This window comes from Pleuronectes platessa, chromosome 11 (genome assembly GCF_947347685.1).
Source record: "Pleuronectes platessa chromosome 11, fPlePla1.1, whole genome shotgun sequence".
Taxonomy (NCBI): domain Eukaryota; kingdom Metazoa; phylum Chordata; class Actinopteri; order Pleuronectiformes; family Pleuronectidae; genus Pleuronectes; species Pleuronectes platessa.
The window spans coordinates 12,734,031-12,760,836 of record NC_070636.1 but is presented as its reverse complement, the minus strand read 5'-3'; the positions used below and the strand labels follow the sequence as shown (position 1 = coordinate 12,760,836).

Sequence of the window (26,806 nt, the reverse complement as noted above, 5' to 3'; positions counted from 1 at the left end):
CAAACAGAAAATTCACATTTGAGTCCTGAAACACCAGAATTAAAATGTTCCAGATCACCCGATAGTCTGGGTTACCTTGGGTTTACCTCGGCTCAAATGTAACATTAGGATATACAAATAACACATAATATACTGATAAGTCTAAGATAAATAATGTGAATTCATATCTTAACAATGTCAACAGATGTTCATGTCACGAATAAATCGGACTTTGCAACCCGCTGAATAACTTAAATAACTTGACTTTGCAACATGCCATTTATCTTTATTTAAAAAGAGATGATAAATAACTCTATAAATAAATTAAATGATGTATCTAATAGGATAAATTAAATGGATAAATAAAGGTATTTGAATCTAATTGAATTGATGAACTTCAGAAATAGTGATGAATTAATGTGTAAATTAAAGAAAAGGGAAAATAGATCCCCTCTCAATTCTTAATTCCTTAGATTTAATCTCCTTGAAAAGAAGACAGGACCACGGTTGACAGTGTGGCACATGTGGTGAGGATAAACCAGCTGAACACACTGTGCCAGGATGATGTCCCAACACTTGGGTGAAGCAACCCACAGTCTGTAGCCTGGTGGGGGGTTGGGTTGTACATATAAATCATGTATAGACCGATTTAACACTTTAATAAGTTGTTAGTATGAGTAACTGTAAAGACATGACACATTAAAAACGGATCTTTGCATTTGAAACATATAAGATGCAAAGTAGTAAACATAAAACCGGTTTCGTGACTAAAGGGAAAGGGGCGGAGCTTGTGTACAGGTAGGTGGTAGGAGCATGCGCACGACTGTCTGTGTGCGTGTGTGTGTGCAGGTGAGCGTCAGTCGAGGAAGACAGGGACGCACCAACAGCTGCACCCAGTCAAAAAGCTGCCAGAGATGACTTTAATACAACCTTTACACTGATGTGAGCGGATAGGACGTAAACCCACCATGGTTTATTTAGGTAAGTTCGCTTTGATTTGGTTAGTTTTACTGAAATGCGACATGTAGTGTGTGTGCGTGTTGGTGTGGTGAGTCTGAGTCCTGTTTGCCAGAAGTTTTAGGCGTGGTCTGTTCAGTTGTAAGGGGAACTCAGAGAAGGGACATAGTTGTTCTGCATGATCCCTCTGTGTGTGTGTGTGTGTGTGTGTGTGTGTGTGTGTGTGTGTGTGTGTGTGTGTGTGTGTGTGTGTGTGTGTGTGTGTGTGTGTGTGTGTGTGTGTGTGTGTGTGTGTGTGTGTGTGTGTGTGTGTGTGTACTCTTTTATTCCAAGTTTCACCTAAATAAATGTAAACCTTTTGGGTATCTGATGCATAGGATTATTGATGATGGGCTATTGATGGGCAGGTCCATAACAAAGAACAGGCATTGGACTGTACTTTGTGCTATATTTCCTGTATTTATAAAACAAACTAAATAAGGTAAAAAGTATCAAATATCTCTAAAACAGAAGGAAAGAAAAACACTGACCCACTGTAACTATCAGAAAACAAGACATCCCGTAGAAGAGGTACTACGTTTTATGAATACACATATCAGGATTTGAATAATAATAACTATTCATAGAAAATGTTTCAACACAACAGCTGGTTAAAATACAGAAGGGAGTACCTAACGAATAATGGTAATAATAAGTATAATAAAGAGATAATAGAACAATAATAACCCGGCAACAAAATTAAATTCTGGAACATTCCTTCGAAATAAACGTTATTTGCTGAGACTTAAAGAAGACACTATCTCAGTCAGACACTCTTATTTCCTCAGGCCATTCATTCCAGAGAGTTAGGACCCTGATGGAAATGCACTGCGCTGCCCCTATAGTTTTCAGCCTATAATTCAGGAAGTGACAGCAGAACCTCACCGGAAGATCACAAACTCCACAGAGGTGAATAGGATATTAAAAGATTTGGGTCCAGGCGACGAAGAGAATTAAAGTTATCAATGACATTTTAAAATCAATCAATCCCAACCTAAAACTGGGAGCCAATGTAAAAACAAAACGGCAGGCGTGATCATATTTCTTAATTCCAGTTAAAAGCCTAGCTGCTGAATTTGTGTACAGACTGTAAAGAATATCACAACTATTACCTCCGAGGTTTTTAGTTTTTTTTTCCGTATGCGATACTTTGCACTTAAATGGCAGCAAACATAACACAAACAATATTATGACCAAAAACACAGCTGGTGTTTCCACAGCACCCACCTGTAGGACTAAATGAGACCGAGCTGGAATCCAGTGTATGTCTCCACCTGACCTCCCCCAGGCCAGCTGACTGTGGCGGTGAATGTTTGAACAGCCCGCAAAAACCATTGTCCTGTTTGGTTCAGGGAGGAGGGGACATGACGTGGACTTTGAGGGTGGGTGGGTGGCTCACATGTTCCCCCTTCGGAGGTATAGGAACTTAATAGTGCAGCAACACAATCCCCCCCCCCCCCCCCCCCCCCCCCAGACCCTACCCTCCCCTCTCTGAATTGTCACCATAGCTGCAGCAGCTATATGGTGGATGACATCATCAGTTGTCTCTGCAGGGGTGCGGGATACATACTTATATATGCAGCTGTTGCTATGGTGGCCTTAACCGCTGGATAGCTTCCTGTTCGTTCTGCTGCGACCACAACGTCAAGTCAGCTCCCAAGTTACCAGTGCAGTTACAGCTTGTTCTATATAACAGATGAGGTTTAATAAACTTATGGGCATGCCCTTATTTCACCTTGTTTACTCACTCAGCTCCTGTCAAGTGTTTACATTAGGGCCTCATGCTTCGCTCAGAAAATACAGGCTGCTGAACACCCAATAATGCAATCCCTATTTAGTCGTTTGAACGTTACATATTATATCAGAGTTGAGTTTATGAGGTCTAAATGACATATTTCTTCTTCCTGTAGGAGTATGCTGTGCCAGCCTCAAGGACAACAAAGCCCTGATGAAGATGGGGCTGGGGCTGGTGCTGGTGGGCCACGTCAACTTCCTTCTGGGAGCCCTGGTGCACGGCGCTGTGCTCAGGCACATTACCGTACACTCTCAGGCTCGCACCATGGTCTACGCCACCTCTAACGTCATTGCCATTGTGGCAGGGCTGATGGTAAGTGGTAGCACAGAAGAACTTAGAAGGTATTTGGTGTTACTTTTAAGGTTTAAGGCTTAGCCAAAGACTTTACGTAAAGATGGACTATGAGTTACAACTTCCTACCACTGTCCAGAAATACAGTGGTAATATCCTGGATACAAACGCCGCCATCTTGGTTACTAGGACCCAGAAGGTGTGTCTCAATTCAGGGGGTTCAGCCTTCGGAGGACTCATTCTAACTTGCCAACGAAGACCGCCTCCTTCGTGGCCCGTGTAGGCTATGACATCTGAACCCAAATAAGACTGGTTTGGTCTACAGAGGATTTACATGATCTGTGTCATCAGCTCATCCCACCCGTATTGCTGTTACCTAGCAAAGGAGCTGAAGTTGGACATGTTAAGAAAATTTGAATGCCTCTTGTTTTTTCGGGTTAGTTGAGTTTAAGCGTGATACTCTCTTTGCTTGCCAGGTGCCATTACCACCTTGAAAAAAATTCTTCGTCAATTAATCCTGGGATAGGTTGAGCGGAGGATGACATAACACACTAAAACTAAACTGAATGGAAAAATAAACAATTGAACAGACATTAGTGTAATAAGAACTACCTAAAGTGGCAGAAACCATCTTTGAAAATGTATTTGACATGTCCCCCTCCACTAACATGGAGGTGGACACAATATGGCCTATACAGCAGCCAACCACCAGATGGCGAACAAGACGCTTTGGCTTAACTTTTTGGCATCTGTCATGTTGTGCATCTTTATATGCAGATTATGGTTTTTAGGAATGAAATATATTAGTGGATAATGTATTAAAATAGTTGTAAATACTTTAAGATAGTAAAGCAGGTTATACTGTATGTATTATATATTTAATCTATAACTTGAACCATTGTGAGTGGTATTATTGTATCATGTATTATCTATCATGTAATGTATGATCTGTCTGTGATTACTGAACCTGTGACATCTTGTTTCTCTCAGGGAATCATAGGAGGGATAACGGCCATTGTGTTGTCCAAAAACAAGAGGAACAGGATCCTGGTAAACAACTGTTCGCCTCTCAGTGACACAGCTTCTCCCTCCTCCATCTGTCATTTACTGGCTCTTGTCGGGACTTGCCCTTTGTGTTGCACTGAACGCATGGTGTGCTTTATTTAAATGAATGGAAGGAATTTGCATACATGTGGTATCAGCTTCACGCTCCTACTTCCCTTTTACACGTTGGTTGATCTTGGATTTTTATAAATCAGGAGCCATGAAGGGGCCACAATTTACACAGAGGGGACAATTATATATCCAACATCCATGCCCAATTCCTGATTCAGTGAGATGCACATTCAAGTCATTGCTTGTTTACTGTTTGCTCCATTGTTCATCAGGGCTGATCAGATTGCAGCTCTGTCCAGTGCCCCCCTGGATCCGCCCCTGCTCTACTCAAGAAAGACTAACTCATTATCTTTTACAGGGGACAATATGTTTTATTTTACACACTTAAAAAATATATTGTCATGTTGTTGTGTTCACAGATGTGGGTGCTGTTGGTCTTCGGCCTCCTGGCCGGCCTCCTGGCGGTTGCCTCCACCCTGGCCTTGTCTGTTTCTATTGTAAAAGCCATAATTGACAAAGGCAAGGGGCTTTTAACTCACTGCAAGTTTTCTGTTAAAGACGTTGAGTCTTCCAGCATCACATACGAATGCCCCTTTGACCCCACTCGTATATATGTAAGTTTACCGCAAATATTTACCTATTGAATATTTCTACAATTACCTGAATTGCTGTAGAAACATGGAATTTTTTTTGTGTTCATTTCATCAGGCGACAACAATCATTCTGTGGGTGCCTCTGATCTTTATGTCAGTGGTGGAGACGGTGTTCTCCTTCCGCTGCTTCGCTGCCTGCACCTCATTCCTCTACCTGTGTCCGTGCAGGAAGAGGCCTGTCCAGGCGAGAAGGGTAAGTCACCGTCAGAGCACCGACTCTGTCCACAGTGTTAGGGTTGGATAGACCTGCTGCATGTGTGTTTGTGCTTATACTTGGCTTCTCCAGCCCCAACGCTGAAAGGTGTTTTGGAAAGGCACTGAGCCCTAAACTGCGTGATGGCTGTTCTGTCACTGTGATAGAAACGATGCCACACACGTAGAAGACACAGACAAAGACCTCAAAATATTTGGTGTTGCTTCACCCCTCACCTGAATCTTGCGGAGAATTGTATCTCGATCTGGATCTTTGTGTGGATCTGCACCAAACTGCAAAAACTCATAAATAGGGGCACCAATCAGCTGGGTTCTCCTCTGACTCATATATTACATCTTTAAACCAAACTTCAAAGCGATCTTTTTGCATGATCTTGCTGACAAACAGACAAATCAAAGGACAGGGCTGAATTAAACAATCTACTCACTAAACATGAGGTTTGTATTTTTACTAATAACATCAGCAGTTGCCCACCCAATACTCAGACTGTCGATAAATATCAATGTGACATTGACTTCAAAACAGACAGTGGTTTAGATCTGCTGATGAAACAGACCTGAGGAGGACAGTGTGGTAGCTGGGTCCCTCATCTCATGTTGTCTTATCATCACATGGATGGAAATTCAAGCACCAGCATCATGAACAGTGGCTGCATTTATTCAACATCATTGTTCCTTTTAATCTCAGTCCTCACAAAATATATGTAAAATGTCCTGTGTGCTCATTTAGTGTTAATCGGTAAATATGACCAAATATACTATTTAAAAAATGGTCACAGTCTAGGAAACCACTTACACTGTTATGTGATATAATCCGTAATATAGTCCGTAAATGTTACCCAGGCCACCCCACGGTTTGTAAACCACTATTTAACCTAAAACATCAAATATTCTCTAAAATTGAATTATAGTTCAAGAGTTCACATTTCTTATCAGCCCATGGATATCGTCAGCCAGTCTTTGTTTACCGTTTTTTAAACAAAGACTGAAAACAAAATAATGTTCTGCCTGGGTTTTAAGGAATTGAAAGTGTTTTAAAAGTTTTTCTCCATCTTTTGTCCTCCCCCCCCCCCCCCCCCCCGAGACTGAAAAGGTCAAGGACATGCTACAAGCATAGTACATTAGCTAAGCTGAGGTCATGAACTTAAGTTGGCTTCTCTGTGACATCATTCATTGTCTGATTCAGGTGCGAATCCAAAGGGGAATCGATTCCCCGACGCCAGCACCAGACCCAAAGAGAGACGTTGAAGCTGATAATGAGACTGATGCTGAAGCGGAGCCAGTGGAGCAGGACGAACTGCTGGACGGCAGCACTGGAGTCGTGCAGAGCGAGTGGCTCTGAACAGTGTTAACCTAATGACATAGGTTGTAAACTGCTGGGTTCATATGTGAAGATTTTGTATTTTACGTCTGTTACACACGGAATGTCTGAAAAGGACATTTTTCAGACAAGGAAATTGTATTTCCCTCTACATCAGTTTGTTTATCTGATCAAATACTGTTGAAATTATGTAGCTTTGTTTGATATAAAAATAAATGTCGTCTATTTTGACTTTAAATGTTTTTTTTTATTCAAATGCAGGCAGCAAATCAGACATTACATTTTAATACGTAATAAAAAAATAACACTTACATATTTGTAGGGCAGTATTTATTGTTTAAAAAAAAAAACACACACCAGAGTCAGTCACATTTAAATGACATTTGCGATCTCATGTGGAACACTTTGTTTATCAGAATATAAATATATACAACAAATGAATGAATTCTGGCATGTGTCTCATATTGTACACTGGGTACTAAACAGTACTGCTGGATGGTATTATATACTGTATAGTACTCCAACAGTACTACACAGTATATTGGACATTCAAATCCTCAGCCTAATACTGAACCCAAAACATTTTTAATATTCTGGGTCATAAATTTAACAAAGAAATAGTGAATGTGTCATAGGAGACGTCCTATCATCACCTAAAATATAAGAATGTAAATGACATGTTAGAGGTATATAGGTTTAGATGACCCTCTTAACCATTCTTGGTGACCTTTAAGGGCAAGACCAGTGACACAAATGTAATGCAGAAAAAGATCTATTGTACAAACATGCTTAAACTACATATTCAAAAAGGCACAGGGCTAAAGTGGGGGTTGAAAGACATAGTAAAACAGAATAGCCAAAAATATCTATGATTTAAATAAATTAAACCCGTCAGATATATAAAAGCACACATGTAACTAAGCAATTTTTTACAGAGTTGCTTCACAAAAGGAGGAAGAAGTGTCACCGCTTCAAAAGATTGACAACCGAAATGAGAAAGCATACAAAAAACAAAACAAGACTCAAAACCGCCATTCCATAAACAGCAAAGTTGAAAAGTTGTCCTAGAAAAACATGATAAGAGCCTCCTCCTATTCAGAAGGAGAAGGATGTTTCAATACAAAGGTTTAGTCCTTCACTGATTTCCATAGCCGCAGCCTGGGATGGTGTTTGATCTGAAAAAAACGTGGGATCCGTTCTGATCAGCTGCACTGGCATCTTTCGGGGCTGAGCACCTCAAGGGGTCTTGGATTCCTCTTTGGGCCTAAAGAACCAAACAGGAAAATTATTTAGACTCCCCACCATCCACTCCCTGGAAACCATAGTCAATAAATGTATACTGTTTTTTTTTTAAAAACTTACTTTGATGTATCCATTTTCTCCTCCTCCGGCACTTTCTCCTCCGTTTTCACTTCTATAGAATAAAAGAATCAAAGATTTTTAAATAGGATCAAAAAAGTACAGAGTTCATAAGCGTGACAGTGATCTCATATTAAAAAAATTCTGATATGAAAATAATAAAAATGAATAGATACCTTTTGTTTCCTCTTCAGCTTTCTTCTCCTTTTCTTCTCCCTCTTTCTCCCCCTCTGTCTTGGCTCGCTTGGCTTTCTTGAAGCTGGCTGCGTTTCTGCGGCCTCCTTCGCCTTCATCCTCAGAGTCAGAGAACTCCTCCTCACATGCTATCCTCTTGTCATGAGCACGGACTGTGGGTTATCAGAGGACAGAGTTCAATCAGGACATGAGGCGAGGACTGCGTGATAGTGGAGAAAATGATGTGGACAAGCAGTGCTTACTGGAGATGCGTTTGTTGGGGTCTTCATCCTCCTCGTTTTCACTATCCTCGTGTACAGCGTCCTCTGGGATGGCCTGCATCTGGACTCCTGGGGCGTGAGGCAGCATTCGCAAGTTCTCAAACAAGCGCTGCCTGGAAGATAGAGTGTTTTAACCTTTACTTGTCATGCGTCAATCACAATTAAACATGGAAGCTGTAACTGGTGAGGACTTAAATCAGATAATGCTGTGAAATAGGCATTATACATGAATAATTTGAATGGCACCATCATGGACTCACTTGATCTTCTCCAGGTAGTCGGTGGTGTTCTGGTTGGTCATGTTGGAGGGGCTGATGTGCAGCTTGAAGTCCGGCCCAAAGTACTCAAAGTAGTCGTTGTATGGGAGCTCTGTGGTGTGGAGAGTAGGTGTTTTCAAATTCTGTATTACCTCTAGTGAAAAGGTTATGTTTTCATTGCGATAATGTTAATTTTCATAAGAGGCTGTTAAAAAGTATTTTTATGCTTCTGACAAAAAAACTGTCGAGTAGTTTGATTACAGAGCTGCAAGATATTCTTATTCCTGGTCTAGATATGATTCTCTATAAAATGTCAACCAAGAAATGTCATGACATAAGCAGAGTGACAGGGACGTCTGAAAATAGAAATTATAGTATTTATTAAAGGTCCTATCGAAAATAATCCAAGAGGTGAAGCCAATCACCTCATTTTAAATGTTGTTTTAACATAGTGTCTTTGTGTTTGGCTGATTAGTAAGTTTGTCATAAATTGTTGTCATTATATACAAATCATATCATATTTAACAATGAATTATGCATATGACAGCACTACAACACAGCCTTCAAAGAACCATTACCACCACAGAAGAATCTGACAAACTCACCATTGGGGATGGAGGAATCAAGGGCTACAGCAGTTTCATACGTCCAGCAGCGTGCCACGTTACGGATGGTGTAGCCCCCCCCACCCAACATCAACAGGGGCAGGTTGAAGCTTTTCATGTACTCCACACACTTAGCATGGCCTGAACACACATCATGGAATGAAGAAAATTAAAAATTTTAGAAAACGCATCCGTTTCTCAGTTGAACTTAAACCACCACAACTACAGACTTCTGTTGCATGAGGAGACATTTTCAGTTAACTCACCTTTAATGGTGAGGTTGAAGCAGCCGAGTCTGTCTCCTGACAAGGAATCAGCTCCACACTGCAGAACCACAGCACTGGGCTGGTACATCTCCATCACCTTGGCCATTATCTACACAAACAACATCATCCACTTTCAAATGTGCATGACCCTTCATAGATATATAAACTTCCAAAATATTTTAAAACAAAAGGATAATCTGTATTTGCTTACAGGTCTGAATATGGCTTCATAAGACTCATCATCAATTCCGTCCCTCAGTGGGTAATTCACAGCGTAGTATTTACCCTTCCCGGCTCCGATGTCCTGCAGAAAAACATCAACTTTAGTATAACTGTGACAATATGGCTCATATGTGCAAAACAAAAAAAGAATTCAAGGCTTACCCTCAGATCTCCTGTGCCAGGGAAGTACTCGCCATACTTATGGAAGGAAACGGTCATTACACGGTCTGTGGTGTAGAAGGCCTCCTCCACACCGTCGCCATGATGGATGTCAATATCTATGTACAGAACTCTCTGGTGGTACCTGGGAAAGAGAGGTAATATTGTTTATGTTCTTCTGCTTTTGACCCATGCGGATTTTCTTTAGAACAAACATGTCTAGTACTATCTACTCATGGGAAACATGTACTCAAGTTATAGGGCTTTTGCTCTTACTTCAGTAATTCCAAAATAGCCAGGACAATGTCGTTGACATAACAAAACCCTGAAGCTTCAGACTTTTTGGCATGGTGCAGGCCCCCAGCCCAGTTGATGGCGATGTCCGTCTGCTGTTTGTTCAACTTTACAGCACCGGCTGCACCAGAGCGAGAAGACAAGAATTAACAGGGTGATTAAAATACTAAACTTAACAGATTAGTAGGGCAGTGACGGCATGACTACTGTCCAGCACAGCATGTTTGTCTGGGCAGAATTAACTTACCGACAGAGCCCCCCCCTGAGAGCTGGCAGAACTCAAATAAACCGTCGAACACCGGACAGTCCTCCCCAACATTAACTGCAAAGGAATCGCAAAAATGTATGCATTAAGAATATTGTTACACATTTTGATTAAATTTATCTACATGGTCTACATAGGTAGCAAACTCACATCTCTGCATTTGTTTGCTGTATTCAGACATGTTGTCAGGTCGGATTGAACGCAGGAATTTGATGTAGTCGTCGCTGTGATACTTGGTCATCTCCTCTCCGCTGGCTTTGTGCGGACGCTGAAACACAAGGACAAAATGAAGGACCAGGGTAAATACATGGAAAAGCCGGTCCAGTGATTTCCTCCGCCAAGGAGATTATGTTTTTTTTTTTTTTACCCTTGTATGCATGTCAGTTGGTTAGTTTGATGGTAAGCAAGACTATGCATTAAACTACTGGACAGACCACAATACCTGGTGGAGGAATGTCATAAGGGTCAGGAAAGATGCCATTAAATTTAGGTGTGACTCCATAAGGCGATTTTTCACACTTTCACCAATAGCTCAAGGACCTCGAAGAAAAAAAATCAGGCATGTTAAGGGGACTATATCTATAAGTGTGTGCAGCTTGATATTGGTCATTTGCGGAGGTATCTGCACTAATGAGTTCTTTGGCTGTGCAAAATGTTTGTGTTATATAACATACGTATATCTCCATCTTTCTGTAGAGGCCATAGTTGAGCAACAGGTTGTGTGTCATGCGGATGCGGTGGGGCTTCATGGGATGGCCCTGACCATAATAATAATTTCCAACATCGCCTGAAATGAGAAAAGAAAGAAAACACACGATATTGGATTATTTTTGCCTCCAAAACAACTAAACAGATGCAAGTAAACAGCAGTCGCGTTTTTTCACATGCATATGCACTGAATAGAAAGTGGAGGTATCAATCAATATTCTAATATCGCTATGATGCCACGATCAGACCTCTCAGATAAAACACTGAAATCAAATCTCTTCTATGAGACTCCCCGTACAGCTCACGCTCACGTACAGACTGGCGCTACATTAACGTGCACAAACAGATGAGAACAAGCGGCTATTTTCCGCGGAACTAACTGGTGTGTGAAGGCAGCGACACGAGCCATTTTAATGTTAGCTTAGGGTTCACGTTAATTGCGGCGACAATGAAGTACTCGCGTCCCCATTGTTAGCACGCTAGCTAGCGACGATCACTAACCCGGTTTAAGTGTTACGGTCTGGTAGACACACGTCTAAATCACACACCGGGGATTAAACCGAGCATTTGGGGAAACGGGGTTAATGTAATTGGCTCGTTAACGGGGCGTGAGCGCTCCGTTTCAGACTGATGAGAGCCGCCCGTTGCTCAAGCTAACAGTGCTAGCTAACGTGCCAGGTTAGCATGAGGAGAAGTAAAGCTGCGACCTTTTGTCGGCGCAAAGCGGCGGATTCTCCGACCTGTGCACCGGCGGTGCCACAGCAGAACATCACGGACACTCACCGTCATAGTAGTAGCAAACTTTTTTCTTTGTTCCCTGGGAAGTGAGCGCCATTTTGGTCTTTTAGGCTGCGTTACGCCGCTCACTCGCTCACACACTCACACACCAGGAGACAACAGCAGCGACGAGAAGGCGGACACTTTGTATAGGTCTTAATAACCCGGTGTCGTCTACTGTCAACAGGGGGCGACATACTCACTCTGTCCGACTCAGTCCATGGCCTCAAGCTATGGAGGGGCAAATGTTTTTATTTAATTATATCCATATCATTATGTAATTTGTATCCTTTATATCTATCTATCTATCTATCTATCTATCTATCTATCTATCTATCTATCTATCTATCTATCTCTCTATCTATCTATCTATCTATCTATCTATCTATCTCTCTCTCTCTCTCTCTCTCTCTCTGTCTATCTATCTATCTATCTATCTATCTATCTATCTATCTATCTATCTATCTATCTATCTATCTATCTATCTATCTATCTATCTATCTATCTATCTATCTATCTATCTATCTATCTATCTATCTATCTCCTCCTCTTTGCACTCCGATAGACTGTGCTGAATTTAAATTGTGTGAATTCTTCGGATTCTAATCAAACAATAAAGAGCATCCATGAAAAGTTGAATTTGAAAACATTTATTAATCTGAAAATGTAAAACACAGCTCCAGCTGTTGGACAGTATATACATGTTGATATATAAAAGGAGCACGAAGGAGAGCATCAGCCAGTCCTCACTTCCTTCATGGTGATCCCTCCTCCCCTCCACACTCAGGCACTTCAGATAAGTTGATGCAGAAATAAAGTACCTTTATTCATTCAATCTCTGTTCGTATTCTATCATATTAAAGGAATCAAGCTCCAGCATCCACCCTCAAGACTTCAGTTGTCTCTATGTCTTTCTGCTCATGCAGGGATCTTCCTGGTACTGCTTCTCTGTGGCAGTGAGGAAATCCTCCAGAACGCTCCTCAGGTACTCAAAGGTGGGCCTGTCGTCGGGGGTTTCCCTCCAGCACATGCCCATGATGTTATAAAGCCCCTCCGGACAGTGCTCTGGCTTTGGCATCCTGTAGGCCCGCTCCAGGTTCTGGATCACCTCTGGGTTGGACATACCTGCACAACGGGTAAGAATTTGATGTAATGTCCATCGAAATTATAATCTAGAGACTAGCTAGACTAGACTGAAAATTATTCTGTGATGGACTTGAAAGAATACAGTAAATGTGTTTACCAGGGTAAGGTATACGTCCATATGTCACTATTTCAGTGAGGAGGATCCCAAAGGACCACACATCTGATTTTATGGAGAAGGTCCCATAGTTAATAGCTTCTGGGGCAGTCCACTTGATGGGAAACTTTGCACCTATGAACACAGGAGAAAAGACAGTAGGTGGAGCCGCTGCACAGATATCTAACGTATCCTTAGTATAACCTTTCAATATAAAGAAAAAGAATTGACAGCTTGGACAAAGGGGTAATAGTTTGATTTAAGTGATCCTTTGTCCTGTTAGTTCTTGTTACCTTCTCTAGCTGTGTACTCGTTGTCCTCAATGAGTCTTGCTAGTCCAAAGTCTGCAATCTTACAGATGTGTTCATGGGACACGAGGATGTTGGCAGCTCTCAGGTCTCGATGGATGTAGTTTTCCTGCTCAATAAAAGCCATGCCATCTGCCACCTGCAGGGGACAGCACATTATCAGATAAGCCATCAATGTGTGTGTGTGTGTGTGTGTGTGTGTCTGTGTCTGTGTGTGTGTTAAAGCTTGAAAACCTGGCTGTGAGGGACCTGTGTGTTTTATCGTTGTGTAAAGTTGGACAGATGAACAGAAATATTTCCAAACCTGGGAGTCTACCATTTCCTCAGGTCACTTTCATTTACCCTTTCTACCTCCGTGCTCTGCCTACATACTCCACCCAGGTACACAGCTGTGTCTTCTCCACTTCCTGATACTAAAACCTGTCCTCCTCTGTTTTTTAATGTCATCCTGCCTCTACCTCACCACAGACTCATTTCAGAACTGCACAAGTCATTTTCACAGAGGCTGACCTCACAGGGTGTCTATTGAATCAGGAAACTTGTCTGTCTCGTGTCTAAACCACCCACACCTATCTGGGTTTCTATATCTGGGTTTCATGGTCCGAATATGAAAGTCTTGGTGTGTATAAAGTTCAGTCATAAGAATCTACCACATAGGTGTGATTGGTCCCAAGGGTCTTGTCAGAAAGCTGAGATCTACGTGTGTTTCTGCAGGGTATTTCACAAACTCCCACAGTCGTTGTGACTCAGACATCTTGACAAATCTTTACTATCAGTTCCATTCATTTGATTGTTACCGGAATCTGTGCAGACACAGTTTCCAATAATGCAGCAGAAGAACGGTTATTAATCACTTGAATTTTTATGGTCCATCACATGACGGTTAAAGTTGCTTGCGTTGAGCTTTCACCACAAATGTCTACAGTGCAGGTAGGGCGGCGTGAATGCATCTTTCCATCACCACAAAGATCTACAGGAACTCTACCTCTCTGCTCCAAGCTCTGAGGCGTCACCGAATTTCTCTACTTCGAATTTGTCTACTCCGAATGAAGAAACCTTTGTCTTGCTAGACTCTGTATCTTCAGTCTGTCTTCCTGTGGTTGTGTTTTCCGTTCCCACACCTTAAGTCACAGTTCCTTTACTGACATGTAACATTCGAAGAGGTAAACTTAAGTGTGGAACATGATTCTTGATGAACCGTCATAGGCAGTAGACATTAAAGATAGACCTGTGTTTGCTCATTTGTTTTGTTGCAAGAGTCAGATAAGTAAATTGAAACCACACATCATTAAGACTGAAAACACTGGGAAGAAGCTAGTTCGAAAAGTCCGCCATATCAACAACTGTTGATACACCAAACTGTGGCTTTACCAGAGTTTAATGGCCAAGAGCAACTTTGTGGAGCCTGGCTGTGTTACATCACTATTACTTTAACTTGCAATCTGCGCCCATTTCAGAACATTTGACATAACCGACAACATTACATTTTTTCAGAACGTAAATGGTATGTTCATAACATTAACTCTCACTGGGAGGAGATTCTCAATAAACCAATTTCCATGACATTTTGTGGAGGGGGTGAGCAAAATGTAACCCTTTAGATTTTCCTGTGGATCCAGGACATTTTTTTTTTTCACTTTCTTTACCATTGATAGTTTTTTTAAAATCTAGGAACAATTCAGGGATAATTCATGGATCTTGATAAAAAAAATAATGTATATATTTATGAATGTGTGCGATTGGCTGCACATCCAAAATAAAAAGCTGGATGCACTGAATTTAAATGAGGTCTTATAATCGGATTGTTGGGTGCTACCTTCTGTTAGGTAGAGCGGTTGAAAAGCATCTTATTGTATCACGTTGAAAGGAAACAAGATAAATTCAGAAAAACTGATTGGAAAATCTGCATCACAAAAAAGTTGGAACGTTAGTGAATAACTCAAAAATGTTGTGTTGTGGAAGACATTGCCTAATTTGTCTTTTTTTAGGACTGTTTAGCAATAGCACAGTTTCATTTCTGCCACAGTGTCCAGACTGACATAAATCATAATACACACATGTGCACACACAGCTGTGTTGCTATCACAAGATTCATGTTGAGTGTAAGCTTCATTAAAGCAGAGGCCAGTTTCCTGTCTGGGAGGTTCATGCTGGGAGAAATGGAAAGTGAAGAATAACTGAAAGTCTATCCGGTGAATGCAGTGTAGCGTATGGAGAACATTGATAGTAAGATGAGATGTCTTGCCTGAGATGCCATGTCTATCAGAGTGTTCATGGGCAAACTGCTTCCCTCCGTTGTTTTCAGGAAATCCACGAGGCTCCCTGTAAGACATCATATACAAGCTTTATCTCTTCAGAAGTCATTTAGTACTTCCTGAATATAGCAAAAGGTTCAAGTTTTTATCAACTGGAAAACAAAAGTGAAGTCTTGCTTTGTTCGGAAGACTAAAGACATGTCTCCATGTCAAAAACATCATGATTCCCCACAGACATAAATAGACAGACCAGAATAGCAACTCAAATCAGGGAACATAACACGGTGAGGAAGTACGCAATCATCACTCAAGGCTGATGCATCATCTGTGACACTGAACTCTGTGTTGAGCTTGATAAGGACAGGACAATACCTTTCCACACCGGCTTACCAAAGGCCAACCAAAGGAAATACTTTTAGAGGAATGACTGTGCCAGGAAAGAGGAGGCATAAGTCCGGAAGACTGCTTTTTGAAGTCTGAGAGCAAGAGGAGCACTTTTTGTCAAGGTCACAAAGGGAAGCTGGGACGACACGCCTGTTTTTTTCCCCATCTTTGTTGTCTCTGATAAAAAAGAAACCGAAAAGATGGGAACTCCGAGCAATCCATTCTCCTGAAAACAGAGGCCACGACTGTGTCCCATCCACACGTGGATGCCAGACAAAGAGGCAGCCTCATGTAGAACCAGTGCTGGTGGTTTACAGGCTGCCCATACAAGACCATACAAAGGAACGCCATTCTCTGCAGCTGTAAGGCTGGTGTGGTGCTTGTGACAACGTTTCTCTATGTGTTTCATCATTGTTACTCCCAGAGAAGAAGAATTAAAAAGACTAATCAGGTTAAAAGGAAATAGATTTTATACTTACACTGGAAAATTGTTACCGGTAACAGATTAGAAAGTTAACAAGTTATAGCAACACAATTGTTGGGGTGTTACCTATTTTTCCCTGTTTTTGTACAATTATATTTCTGATTTAGTTTTATTCTTTTAAGAAAGAGAAAAAGTGGCAAGATCCTGATCAAACTTTATAGTGTTCCAAGACTTGTGTTCATGTGTCTGTGCATGTGCTTTAATAGAGATTCTGGACAGCGGCCAGTTCTCATCAGGGGTCTCGTTGAACAATAACACAGTGAATCACCCTGAAACACCCCTGATCTCAGACTGGCCAGGAGAGACTTCCTCTTGGTGAGTAAACACCAGTGAACTGTTTGGAAGGGTCCGGAAAAGAAGTGAGAGTTCATGTTTGCATTTAAAAAACATTGTAGCACAGAGTAGCGAATACGGGAGGGTCATGAGGAGAAGCTGAAAATAGCCTATCAGAAGCCGGGCCACTTCAGCAGAGCAGCGCGCTTTTGGTTGCTCCCTTATTTAGGTTTGATACTGCAGCTGCATTCATGTCCACTCATGGGTGATGAGTATACTGTGCAGTTGCAGTAATGTGCATCTTATCTCACATCGGATATCAAACTCAGATAAATTGCAAGGCAGCTGTGGTTGTGTGATCAAAAGACATTCAGCTCATGAGTCACTGGACTGAAGAATAGGTTGAGAAGGAAATGGGGCAGCCCAGTTTTTGTTCAAACATGTTCTACCACCCAGCGTCCGATAACAGATCGACATGTTTGATCCTGAGAGACCATAACACACTATTTGTCTTCACTCCAGGCACAGAACTCACCCTGACGACACTCTCTCGTGTTCAAGAAAACAGGGTTGGATGTTAAGGAAATGGTTTTTCCAGACAGGCTTAGACATATTTTCCTTGCCTAAACTGAATTGGCAGTAAGCTGGGATGATTACAGAGGGATTTATTTTTAATTTACCTTCAAATGAGGAATCACTTCTTGGAAATACCCTGGTGCCAGGTTCCCCATTGTTTTTGAGGGCTTTCAGTGATCGGGAAACCTCTCTTTACTTTTGGTATTATCAATTAAGTGTAACATTCCCGGCGACAACAGATCCTGTATATACTGGTGCACTGTATAAAGATATTTGACGTACCATTCTCCATGAACTCCGTCACAATAAGAATTGGCTCCTGGGTAACCACAGCAAAGAGGCGGACGAGGCGAGGATGTTGCAAGTTCTTCATCATGTTGGCCTCGGCCAAGAAGGCCTCCACCGACATTGTGCCAATCTTCAGCTTTTTAATTGCCACTTCCCTGTCATTATTGTATTGTCCTGTAAGCACAAATTCAATTTAAACAGCAGTCAGTCTTTGAAGCACACTGTTTAAAACAAGACTACACTTATACCAATGATAGCAGCTCTGCAGGTCCTCCACAAAGAGGTGCTTTGAGATAAATGCTGACACATAGCAACAATAACATATAGATTTATAGCAGTTATGTTTACTGAACATTACTGACATCACTCTATCACTGCATCACTGTAAACACCATGTTTACACTGAACATCTTATCATTACATGTAGCAATACTGGGAATAAAATCATATTCCATTGTGCTCCATCATTTTTATCGGCAGTGGAAACTATAAAGGATGGTTATCACATATCTTCATGTCAACTACACTCCCATTATTCAAATATGTCCACAGACCAATGTTTGGATGAGAACAGTGAAACAAACACAGCCCCAGGTCTACATGCAAGAAGATCCTGTAAATAGAAAGTGGCAGGGACGAGTTCCATGGCTGGCAATGTTTAGCTCCGACACAGTGGTTTGTTTGAGACGTTGACCAGAAAATACCCCTGCAAATGACTAAAAAGGGGGTTGACTCTATACTCCACAATAACAATAGGCATTTATGCAAGTATTGTTCAAGAGACAGCTCCTCCCAAAAGGGTCCCGGGGAAGGTAGAGGAATGTAGTTTGACTGATGTTACGTCATTCCCCTGCTAACCAGTAAGGACTTAACTGTGTGACAAAAAAACTTTCTGGCCCACAATTCATTAAGCAAACAGGCTTCGCACATGAGCTGAGCAAAATGATTGGCATGATAGGACAAATACACAATAATACCTACATATTCTATTCCCTAACCCACCACCAGCCCTTTAGTCTCCCTCCGCCATCTTTCCTCATCTCTGATACTCACCCATCCACACTTCTCCAAACTGTCCTGCTCCAAGCCTGCGCACCAGCTTCAGGGACTCTCTGGGAATCTCCCACTCATCCTGCCACCAAGGCTTCTGCGGTGCCCTCGACTGACAAGGCTTCCCCAGCTTTGTGCACAGTCCATCTGTCTCGCCTGGATGCCAGAGAGAGGAAACATGGTTAAAAGGAATTCAGATGGAGACCCTGCACAGTGTCTGGTAATCTAGTAAGTCCTTCCTCAAGAGGCTGTACGCACGCGTGTGATGTTGGACAAGCTCCCTCAGCGAGCTAAAGGAGATCTTGGCTGTGATGTAGAAGCCCCCGTTGTCCATGTTGCGGATCCTGTAGTGCTTGACTCCTTCACCCGTGTTGTGGTCCAAGTCCCGGATGGATAACGAGTAAGACCCTACGGCACAGAAGAGGCACAATCTTATGTGAACGAGCGTGCATGTTTCACTGACAGATGAAACCGGAACTAAATTATCGTGCAAAATGAAAAAAGGTTGATGGATTGTTTGGCACTGTTATTAAAATGAATGGTCCCAACTGAGTAGATGTAAACAGGAAGTATTGCTATAGATTCAGTTTACTGTGGGCGACCACATTGCATGTTGTTAGCCTTTCTTCTTTACATTTTGGCAAATTAACATGATTTATATTACGCTAAATCAGCGAGTCCTAAGAGATGGGTAAGGACAGACAGTTCATAGTGGTCTTTTATGGAAAATATATGGAGAGGTCATCATTCCTCTGTTTGTGCCGCATTTCTAAATTATATGGTGGGATGACATGAATGTAGATGAAGGTTCCTACATTTTCTTTTCTCACAGTCAAACAGATAAACTAAGTCTGGAGACAGGAAGGAGTGTTGTGGGAAATCAGTCCGCCCATTTTTGAAACCCTGCCAGTGAAAACAAGACAAGACATTTCGAGGAGCATGATCTCACTGGCACTTACACCATCATAGATTGTTTTGTGTTTAAAATGCTACTTCTAGCATCTTTCAGCAAATGCCACAGTGGAAGAACATATTCACATTTCCGGCAGTGAAACCATCTAGCAAAATGGAAATTTGGTTTTGTGTCGATAACATGTGAGTCGACGCTCTGGTGACGAAAACCATCAGCTCACCTTGGATTGTTTCGCTCTCTCGTATCAGGAAGGAGCCTTGCGTATTCCCAGGAGCGAGGAGGAGCCTCATGGCTTCGTTTCGAGAAATGCTCTTGAAGAACCACCTGCAGCACAAGCACATACAATATGTGTGAAGCTTTTTTTTTATTTTAGCTAACCACTTCCCTTTCTCCAGGGACACAGCATGCACCATACGAGATGAGAACAGTATCATTATGTTTCCTGTGTGACGTACGGTTGAGTCTCCACGGTGGTCATAGCAATAAAGTTGTGTGGGATGAAGCCCTGCTGGCCTGTTGTGAGTGACTCCGCCAGATACCACTCCGGATCATCCCTGGATGTCAGAGGAGACAGTAATGATACCATGAGTAAGTTACAGGCCTGCGATGCCTCACAGCAGTCTAGACCTTATGGGGGATGAAAAGCCACAAAACCAGAAAGCAGCTTCAAAGTGGTTCCCACAGGCATAAAGCGTTTTATGCGACGTAAATGATCACTTCCTGAAATGAACCAGGTTACACTTTGTTGGCAGGTAAATGTTTGTCCTTACATATCAGCACATGAGACAGAGAAGACCATTGAGAAATGAGAAACCTTCAATAGTTGCTTTTAATCTTTAACTACAATGGGTACAGATGGTTAAACCTTTGGAGTATGTCGGTGGACTGGTTGGAATAGTTAATATAAATATTTTTTTTGTAAAAGTTACCTCTGTCAGGGCCGTAGCAAGGATCTTGGAAACATAGGTCCTAGTTCTCCTCAGGAAACCCCACCCAGCTATGAAAGTGTTGACAAGCCAACTCTGCATAATTTTATCAGTACTACAATTCTAATTAATCTTTTACTGTATCTGTTCAATTGTATTTTTGTAAATTATAACCTGGCCCCAGGTTATATATATATATTTGTTCCGTTAGATATCTTTTTTATTACATATATTCTTGTTCAATCATTCAGATTTAGTAGATTCTAAAATGTTATGTTTAGCCTTAAAAGATCAAACGAATGTTGTACATGTGCAATCTTTGCATTTTTATAAAAACAATTTTATACTGAGGACACAACCTAAGTATTCTCAGGTATATGTTGGTTTACAATTAATAACATTTTGCTGAAGGGATGCAGGCCCCTAATAAAGGCAATTAAACCTTTTAGTCATATACATAGAGCGATCTTTTAATGTTCCAAAAAAGTAAAAACACTACAGGTCTGTACGCCTGACATTTACACCTATCTTCTTTGATTGTAGGTTTCCTGTCCTCACGACGTTTCTTTTTCAAACTCATGATGTAATCATGTGGTTCTTTTGAACTTTTTTCCATTTGAGTTTTTTTGTGTCGGTATAGAGAGAAAAGAAACGTTGGCTGAAGATGAGCTCGACTGAAATGCAACAAGTCTCCTGTCAGACAACAAACCAGGGGCCTTGTGAATACACTCTGTGCACCTCTGTGATGACCCAGGTTTATTTTTTAAGCTGTAAATGAAGGTGTCGCTGGTCAGGATGCACATGGCTTATCATGCTGCATACACGTTTCGACACATTTAGAAGGATTGTTGAAGGTGACTGAACAGTTGTCTGGAGCTGAAACCTGGTTTCCTGCAGCTTTTCTATATTTGTATATATCGGCAGCTTACTTGTTGAGGATCTTGAGTTTGTCTCCCTTCTCAAAGCCCAGGTCGCCATCGTGGTTGGGTTCATAGCTGTATATGGCCTCCACAAGGTTGTCTGCAAAAGCAATGTTGGGTATTAGTTAAGGTGAAATACAACGGGGACTGTTTGAATCAGGAATGTTTCTTAAATAAAGTTTTAAGTTGTGTTTAACTTACTATGATATTGACAAATGGTTGCTGTTCTTGCTTCATCCCATGTGCAATGTTAAATGTGTGATGATTGCCTATTATTGACAATTTGGCATATCTACAGAATCTTAGCTCAATAATACATTTTCCACCAAAGTCAAATTTTTCCAGTTAGCTTAATAAAAGATTTTTCACGATTGAAGGCGTTCAGACATTTATTTTGTTTATGAGCAGTGAATTGTTTCCTTGAACACTGGAGTCATATTATTTTGTTTCCTAAAGAATTTTGACTCACCGTGATTTGTTTTTTATACTACGTAGCAGAAAAAGAATACTGCAAGTACAGGAAGATGATATGCGGAAGGGGGGGGGGGGGGGGGGGGGGATATGTTCGTTAACCCTTACACAATTTAAAGTGAAAATAAAGTTCCACCGATTCCCAAAGGAAATGTGGGTCCTGGTTTGGACCCTGCAGAAATCATAAGACCTCGCAAACAAATAATCCAAAACTAGGATATTGTACTTGAGCCTATCATATGCCACCTTAGCATTTTAAACCCACCCATCTAATGTTCATGGAAGTAGCACTGGGAAGGGGGAGAAGCTGAAATCATAATACATTTGTAAACAAATGATGAACTAAAGGAAGCTTTAATCTCTGCTGGAAGGCTACTGAGGAAATAAGAAGTTTAAGGAGCTGAGTAGATGTAAAATTAATTTAAACTCAAATTCACATGAAAGTAAAGGAATATTTTCTTTTTAAAATGATCTTTAGTCATTGTATGAACTGTATTATCTCATTGTGCATTAAATTCATCTTCAAATAATACATTAAACTGAAACAGCTGAAAATATTACACTCAGTATGTATTTGAAGTCTGTGCTTTATTAATGTTTCTCTGTATGTAGGACAGCTCATGTCCAACCAGGTAAAGCGATTCCTCGTCTGTCGCACCTCCATTTCTGTTTACCCATTTTAAAGGGTTTTATTGTGAAGATTACCTGATACCAATAATAGGTGTTGTATGTTGTTCACATATTGTAAAGTACATCTGTGATTTCTGATCTTGGACTATATAACAAAAATTTATTTAGTTTGGCTTTTTCATCATATGACATATTAGTAACAATATCGACAAACGCACCAGACTCAGAGACAGACACAGAAAAACGCACTTTATGATATTACCTGGTAACGGTGATGTAGGGGGGGAATGTTGTGAATGGCAAGGAATCAGCTGATCTGTGTACTGGCGAAAGGAAAACAAGATAAAACTTGTAGCTTTACAAATTGCAATAAAAGACTATATAACAGATATAATAAAATGTTCACATTTGCAAAATAAACACAAACTAACGCAGATCTCGACCATATTATTAGCGGTTATGTTTTTTTTCTTCCAGACAAAATGTCTCTGTACTGTGGAACATGCAGCTGGTTTTCTCCTTTATTCCTAATCTAATGAAACATCTAACTCGCAGCGAGGAAACAAACAACATTGGGGGAGTAATTTCGCTGCCATTTAATTATACAGGCAGGACACAACTTCCGTCACAGTTATGTAAGTTATAACAACTTATCTGGGCCGTAACATACAATAGCAGGTTGTATTTCATCATTATCTTGGTTATTTGACATGAATCATTTCTCTTGTGTTGTTATTCACAGTTATCATTTTAAGTTATCGACCCAAATAACCCAAACCAACTCATGTGGAGCTTGCACAAGCACTCAGTTTGTACTGTGTGCAAACATAAATACATGTGCATACAAATAAACGTAAAAATAACATGACTTACTGGATTGCCTGACTGGGGAGGTATGGGACAGTTGCAGTGTTCACAGATTTCATCCAAGTTCTCAATCCAGTCAGTGTCTGAATAATCCGAACTGCAGTTACATCCCATCTTTTCTGCAATTTAAAAGTTCAAGTATTGATAGTAATAATATATATAATTACAAAGGAAAAAAAAAAATCTCCAAAATATCTCCAATATTCTAAGTTAACATCGTGTGTGAAAATGAATGATTTTACATATTGAATTTTGAATGAAAATAAAACGATGTTTCACTTTAATTGTTACTCTTTAATATTTGTAAGTGGGGGAAATGAAGAGTTTCCCTAAACTGCTCTTATTGGCTGTGACTGAGGGCATCGTCTCAAAATGGAGGCTCAGTGGTAAATAATGATCTAAACTAAGAAACAAACAACTCTAAGTTTTCATTTAGATACTATTTTGACTCTGTATGTAATCTCACCCCACACTCCACAAATAAATGTGACCACTTGCATTGCTGCAAATCACCGGCCTTTACATGCTCTAAATCTGATTCAGACTTGAATAATAGGCTCTATAAAACTGTAAAAATGCTAATCTTGTGTAATCTATTGTCTTCACATGCTCTGGTCTGTGGCGCGCTGCACAAAATGGCTTTCTCAAGCTCTCTTGGCTCCCGTTGGAGCGCTCGTGGAACAGGGTCAGTGGGCTAATCGCAGCGGCCTTCTGTCCCAAAAGGCTCCGAGCCGTGAGAAAAATCGGAGGAGGCCTTTCCCGGGAATAACAACCCACCAACTGTACTGAGAGCTAAAGACAGGAACCACAGAGTTATGAAGAAGTCTTTCTTTATTATTATTATTATCGGCACTCCTACGCCTGCTGGCCTACACTCAGGGAGTCACGCAAACAGAGTCAGCATTTTCCACTGAGGGGCTACACGACCTGACATATGAATGTATGTATATGTGTGCATTTAGTTTTGATTTCTATATATATGTTTTTATATTTTTACATATATCTATTTATATTGATGGCACCAGGAAGAGACAGGGAGAAACTAAAATGTCGTATTTCATGCATAGAGAACTCGTTGTCTGTTATCAGTGAAGCTTGTGCACTGATAAATTGATTGATTATGTGATTTTTTTATAGAAAAAATACATTTCATCTTAATTTTTCTTGTTGTCGCATCAACATCACACGAACAGTTTGGTGTTTTACGTTCAAATTCACATTTGTACTTTACACCTAATTGACTTTACCCTTATTATCTAGCATTAATAGACCAAATGTATGAATATACAAACCTGTATGTCCATGAAAACTCTCATCTGTTTGAATTATCAGCTTAAACGTTAAATTGGACTAGTAAGATACAGGCTTTCATTTATTACAATGAGAAAGCATAATATTTGTATGAGTTTTATCAGCAGAGACAATAACAAGCCCAGTATGTGAATATGTGTTGCTTTCAACTTTTTTTGTTAAACCATCAACGCAAACATAAGCAAAGAATGGCTCTAGGTAACATGTGGCCATTATTCCTGGGTGTGGATGTTATTCCTCTCTACACAACGTTTTTCATATAAATACAATGTGTTTCATACAAAAGTCAACAGATCAAAACAATCTCTCTGATTAAAGACGAATATTTGCTCTAACACATATAATGACAAGGAAATGGATTTTTGGCCATCTATTTATTTCTTTATCTGATCTCTAAACTCCTGGAACAGAATCAGAAGTCTGATACTCACCTCTCGAAATATGAGCTGTTTCTTCAAACGTCCAATAAAGTCAGATTTGCTGCCATAGAGATCTTCTTTATTTAATAGTTGTTCATTTGAAGGAGCTTTTTTAGCATTGAGTGTACTCCTCAGCACAGGAGCATGGGGTGTGAGGATGTCATCACCAGCTTCTCGTATTCTAACTAACTCAAAGCCAGGCTCACTGATGTGGTGTCTGTACACACACACTCAAGAGATGTGTGTTTCCTGTCGTTGGAGGGTTGAGGGTTGCTCTGCAGTCTTCTGACAGGTGCTTACCTTGCAGCTGTGTGAGCAGAGAAGGAACGTTAGAGGCTCCATGGTGAAAGGGGGTCAGGACAGCACCTTTACTAAAGTGGGAGCCACATTGTAATGTTCCAATACAGTTAAGAAAGGAGGCGATGGAAGGCTTTGCGTTTTTGTGTTTGCTCCTGTCTAGAACATTTGTGAGTCAGTGACCTTCAAGGTGTGGAACACCATCGACGTGGGCCTGAGGTCGTGGGTCCACAGGGGGGTTCCGAGGATCTCATGGTACGGTGGCCCTGAGAGGTCAATACACTGTAACTTACATCACACGTGAAGTCTATTTGCACATGTTTTCATGTGTTAAACTCTCAGGGCCTCTGTATCATGATTTGAGTATTTGTTAAGATTGATAGGACAGAGGAGTTCAAATAACACCAAACTAATCTTAGCAGTATTATAATCACATATAATTTAGGAATAGTTAATAATCTTGTCTCAAGTTTCCGCTTTATAATCAAAACAACAAAGCTACAGAGGCTATTTCCATCTCTCAGACTTGTGGTTTGTATCATCTGTGTGGTCAGTGAAGCATTTCAAAATAGACTTTGACCTATGTTTCACTTCTTAAGCAAAAGTGGAAAAAAAAGAATCAGTCACAAAAACCATTGACCAAATGTCAATGAGTGGATGACTTTACTTATCGTTGTTTTGACCAAGCTTCCTGTCTAATGGAGACCAAACTGTGGCCACATTGGACCCTGAGATGAGATATCAAATAATAAGGATCGCAGATTGGCTGAGCAGTTGCCTTTTCTACCTCCGAGACGACTCTGAGCTGTTGACCGCATCTCTTCTCTTGTGGTGAGTGGCTGCTGCTGCTGCTGCTGCTACGGAGCGTGCACCGGCAGGAAGTCAGTCCCAACAGTACAGGAAGCGCACAGAAATGTGTGCTCAGACGACGACCATAAAAAGTCTCACTTGCAATGAAACCACCTGAGCCCACACGGTATAAACACACGAGGACAGGTGAAGTAGTTTCACTTTTTGACATTGACAAGAAGTTCTGTTACTGAGCTTTGGATTGAGCTGAGGGACAAGAAAACAAGAAGCAAAGCTGACACACCGAGTTGCATGATGAAATAAAGGTGTGCCACATACCTACACCATCTATGGAGCTCAGTTTGTGAGTGACTCTTTGAGCCTTTAAGGGTATTCCTACTTTCCTTCTCAAGCACACGTCACACCTACTTCCAAATGTGGCTGGAAATCACGTTCTGTTACGCAGTCAAAACAAGATACGATCGATATGCAGTAAGTTTTCCAGCCCTCCCACCTCCTGCTTCACGATGCAGGTGCTGGCCTCTTTTATGTGAGCGAGTGTGCTGCTGTTTCTCATACACTTAAACACAATCTTTACCAACTTCAAACAGTTTCCCAATAATCAGATAGATAAATGTGCTTTATTTGCACTCTGCTATCAGTTTCTGCTCATA

The 26,806-nt window shown here is 40.9% G+C and overlaps 3 protein-coding genes across 4 annotated transcripts; 1 reads left to right on the top strand and 2 right to left on the bottom strand.

Moving 5' to 3' along the window:
• The first annotated feature begins 808 nt into the window (after nucleotides 1-808).
• On the top strand, nucleotides 809-6,588 carry tmem54a (transmembrane protein 54a). The gene is made up of 6 exons (XM_053433896.1): nucleotides 809-960; nucleotides 2,886-3,082; nucleotides 4,052-4,111; nucleotides 4,597-4,791; nucleotides 4,886-5,023; nucleotides 6,230-6,588. The coding sequence occupies exons 1-6, from the start codon at nucleotides 948-950 to the stop codon at nucleotides 6,383-6,385; spliced, it is 759 nt and encodes a 252-aa protein (XP_053289871.1). The 5' UTR covers nucleotides 809-947; the 3' UTR covers nucleotides 6,386-6,588.
• An 89-nt stretch (nucleotides 6,589-6,677) lies between these two features.
• Nucleotides 6,678-11,898, bottom strand: LOC128450439 (probable histone deacetylase 1-B). 2 transcript variants are annotated; one of them, XM_053433884.1, is made up of 14 exons: nucleotides 11,738-11,898; nucleotides 10,921-11,033; nucleotides 10,397-10,514; nucleotides 10,229-10,303; nucleotides 9,964-10,102; nucleotides 9,691-9,832; nucleotides 9,518-9,610; nucleotides 9,307-9,415; nucleotides 9,041-9,181; nucleotides 8,439-8,547; nucleotides 8,161-8,291; nucleotides 7,900-8,070; nucleotides 7,727-7,778; nucleotides 6,678-7,628 (listed from the first exon to the last, which is right to left on the bottom strand). In XM_053433884.1, exons 1-14 carry the CDS (start codon nucleotides 11,787-11,789, stop codon nucleotides 7,601-7,603), a joined length of 1,473 nt encoding a protein of 490 aa, XP_053289859.1. In that variant the 5' UTR covers nucleotides 11,790-11,898; the 3' UTR covers nucleotides 6,678-7,600. The 2 variants fall into 2 exon arrangements, with proteins under 2 accessions (XP_053289859.1, XP_053289860.1); XM_053433885.1 differs by lacking the exons at nucleotides 10,921-11,033; nucleotides 11,738-11,898 and adding an exon at nucleotides 10,689-10,881.
• A 467-nt stretch (nucleotides 11,899-12,365) lies between these two features.
• lck (LCK proto-oncogene, Src family tyrosine kinase) lies at nucleotides 12,366-25,296 on the bottom strand. Its single transcript, XM_053433876.1, has 13 exons — nucleotides 25,059-25,296; nucleotides 23,323-23,435; nucleotides 22,712-22,772; nucleotides 21,358-21,448; nucleotides 19,958-20,056; nucleotides 19,723-19,826; nucleotides 18,848-18,997; nucleotides 18,593-18,745; nucleotides 17,534-17,713; nucleotides 15,525-15,601; nucleotides 13,265-13,418; nucleotides 12,975-13,106; nucleotides 12,366-12,856 (listed from the first exon to the last, which is right to left on the bottom strand). The coding sequence occupies exons 2-13, from the start codon at nucleotides 23,428-23,430 to the stop codon at nucleotides 12,636-12,638; spliced, it is 1,530 nt and encodes a 509-aa protein (XP_053289851.1). The 5' UTR covers nucleotides 23,431-23,435; nucleotides 25,059-25,296; the 3' UTR covers nucleotides 12,366-12,635.
• Between the last annotated feature and the right edge of the window lie 1,510 nt (nucleotides 25,297-26,806).

Coding starts and splice junctions, on each gene's coding strand:
- LOC128450439 (XM_053433884.1), bottom strand. CDS start 11,789: ATGGCGCTCACTTCCCAGGGAACAAAGAAAAAAGTTTGCTACTACTAT. Junction 10,103..10,228: donor CTCAGGGGGGGGCTCTGTCG/GTAAGTTAATTC, acceptor GCTCTGGTGCAG/CCGGTGCTGTAAAGTTGAAC. Junction 8,548..9,040: donor TGATTCCTCCATCCCCAATG/GTGAGTTTGTCA, acceptor TCCACACCACAG/AGCTCCCATACAACGACTAC.
- lck (XM_053433876.1), bottom strand. CDS start 23,430: ATGGGATGTAACTGCAGTTCGGATTATTCAGACACTGACTGGATTGAG. Junction 18,998..19,722: donor AGAGAGCGAAACAATCCAAG/GTGAGCTGATGG, acceptor TCTGTGCCGTAG/GGTCTTACTCGTTATCCATC. Junction 12,857..12,974: donor TGGACGTATACCTTACCCTG/GTAAACACATTT, acceptor CCCGTTGTGCAG/GTATGTCCAACCCAGAGGTG.
- tmem54a (XM_053433896.1), top strand. Junction 4,112..4,596: donor ACAAGAGGAACAGGATCCTG/GTAAACAACTGT, acceptor TTGTGTTCACAG/ATGTGGGTGCTGTTGGTCTT. Junction 5,024..6,229: donor GGCCTGTCCAGGCGAGAAGG/GTAAGTCACCGT, acceptor TGTCTGATTCAG/GTGCGAATCCAAAGGGGAAT.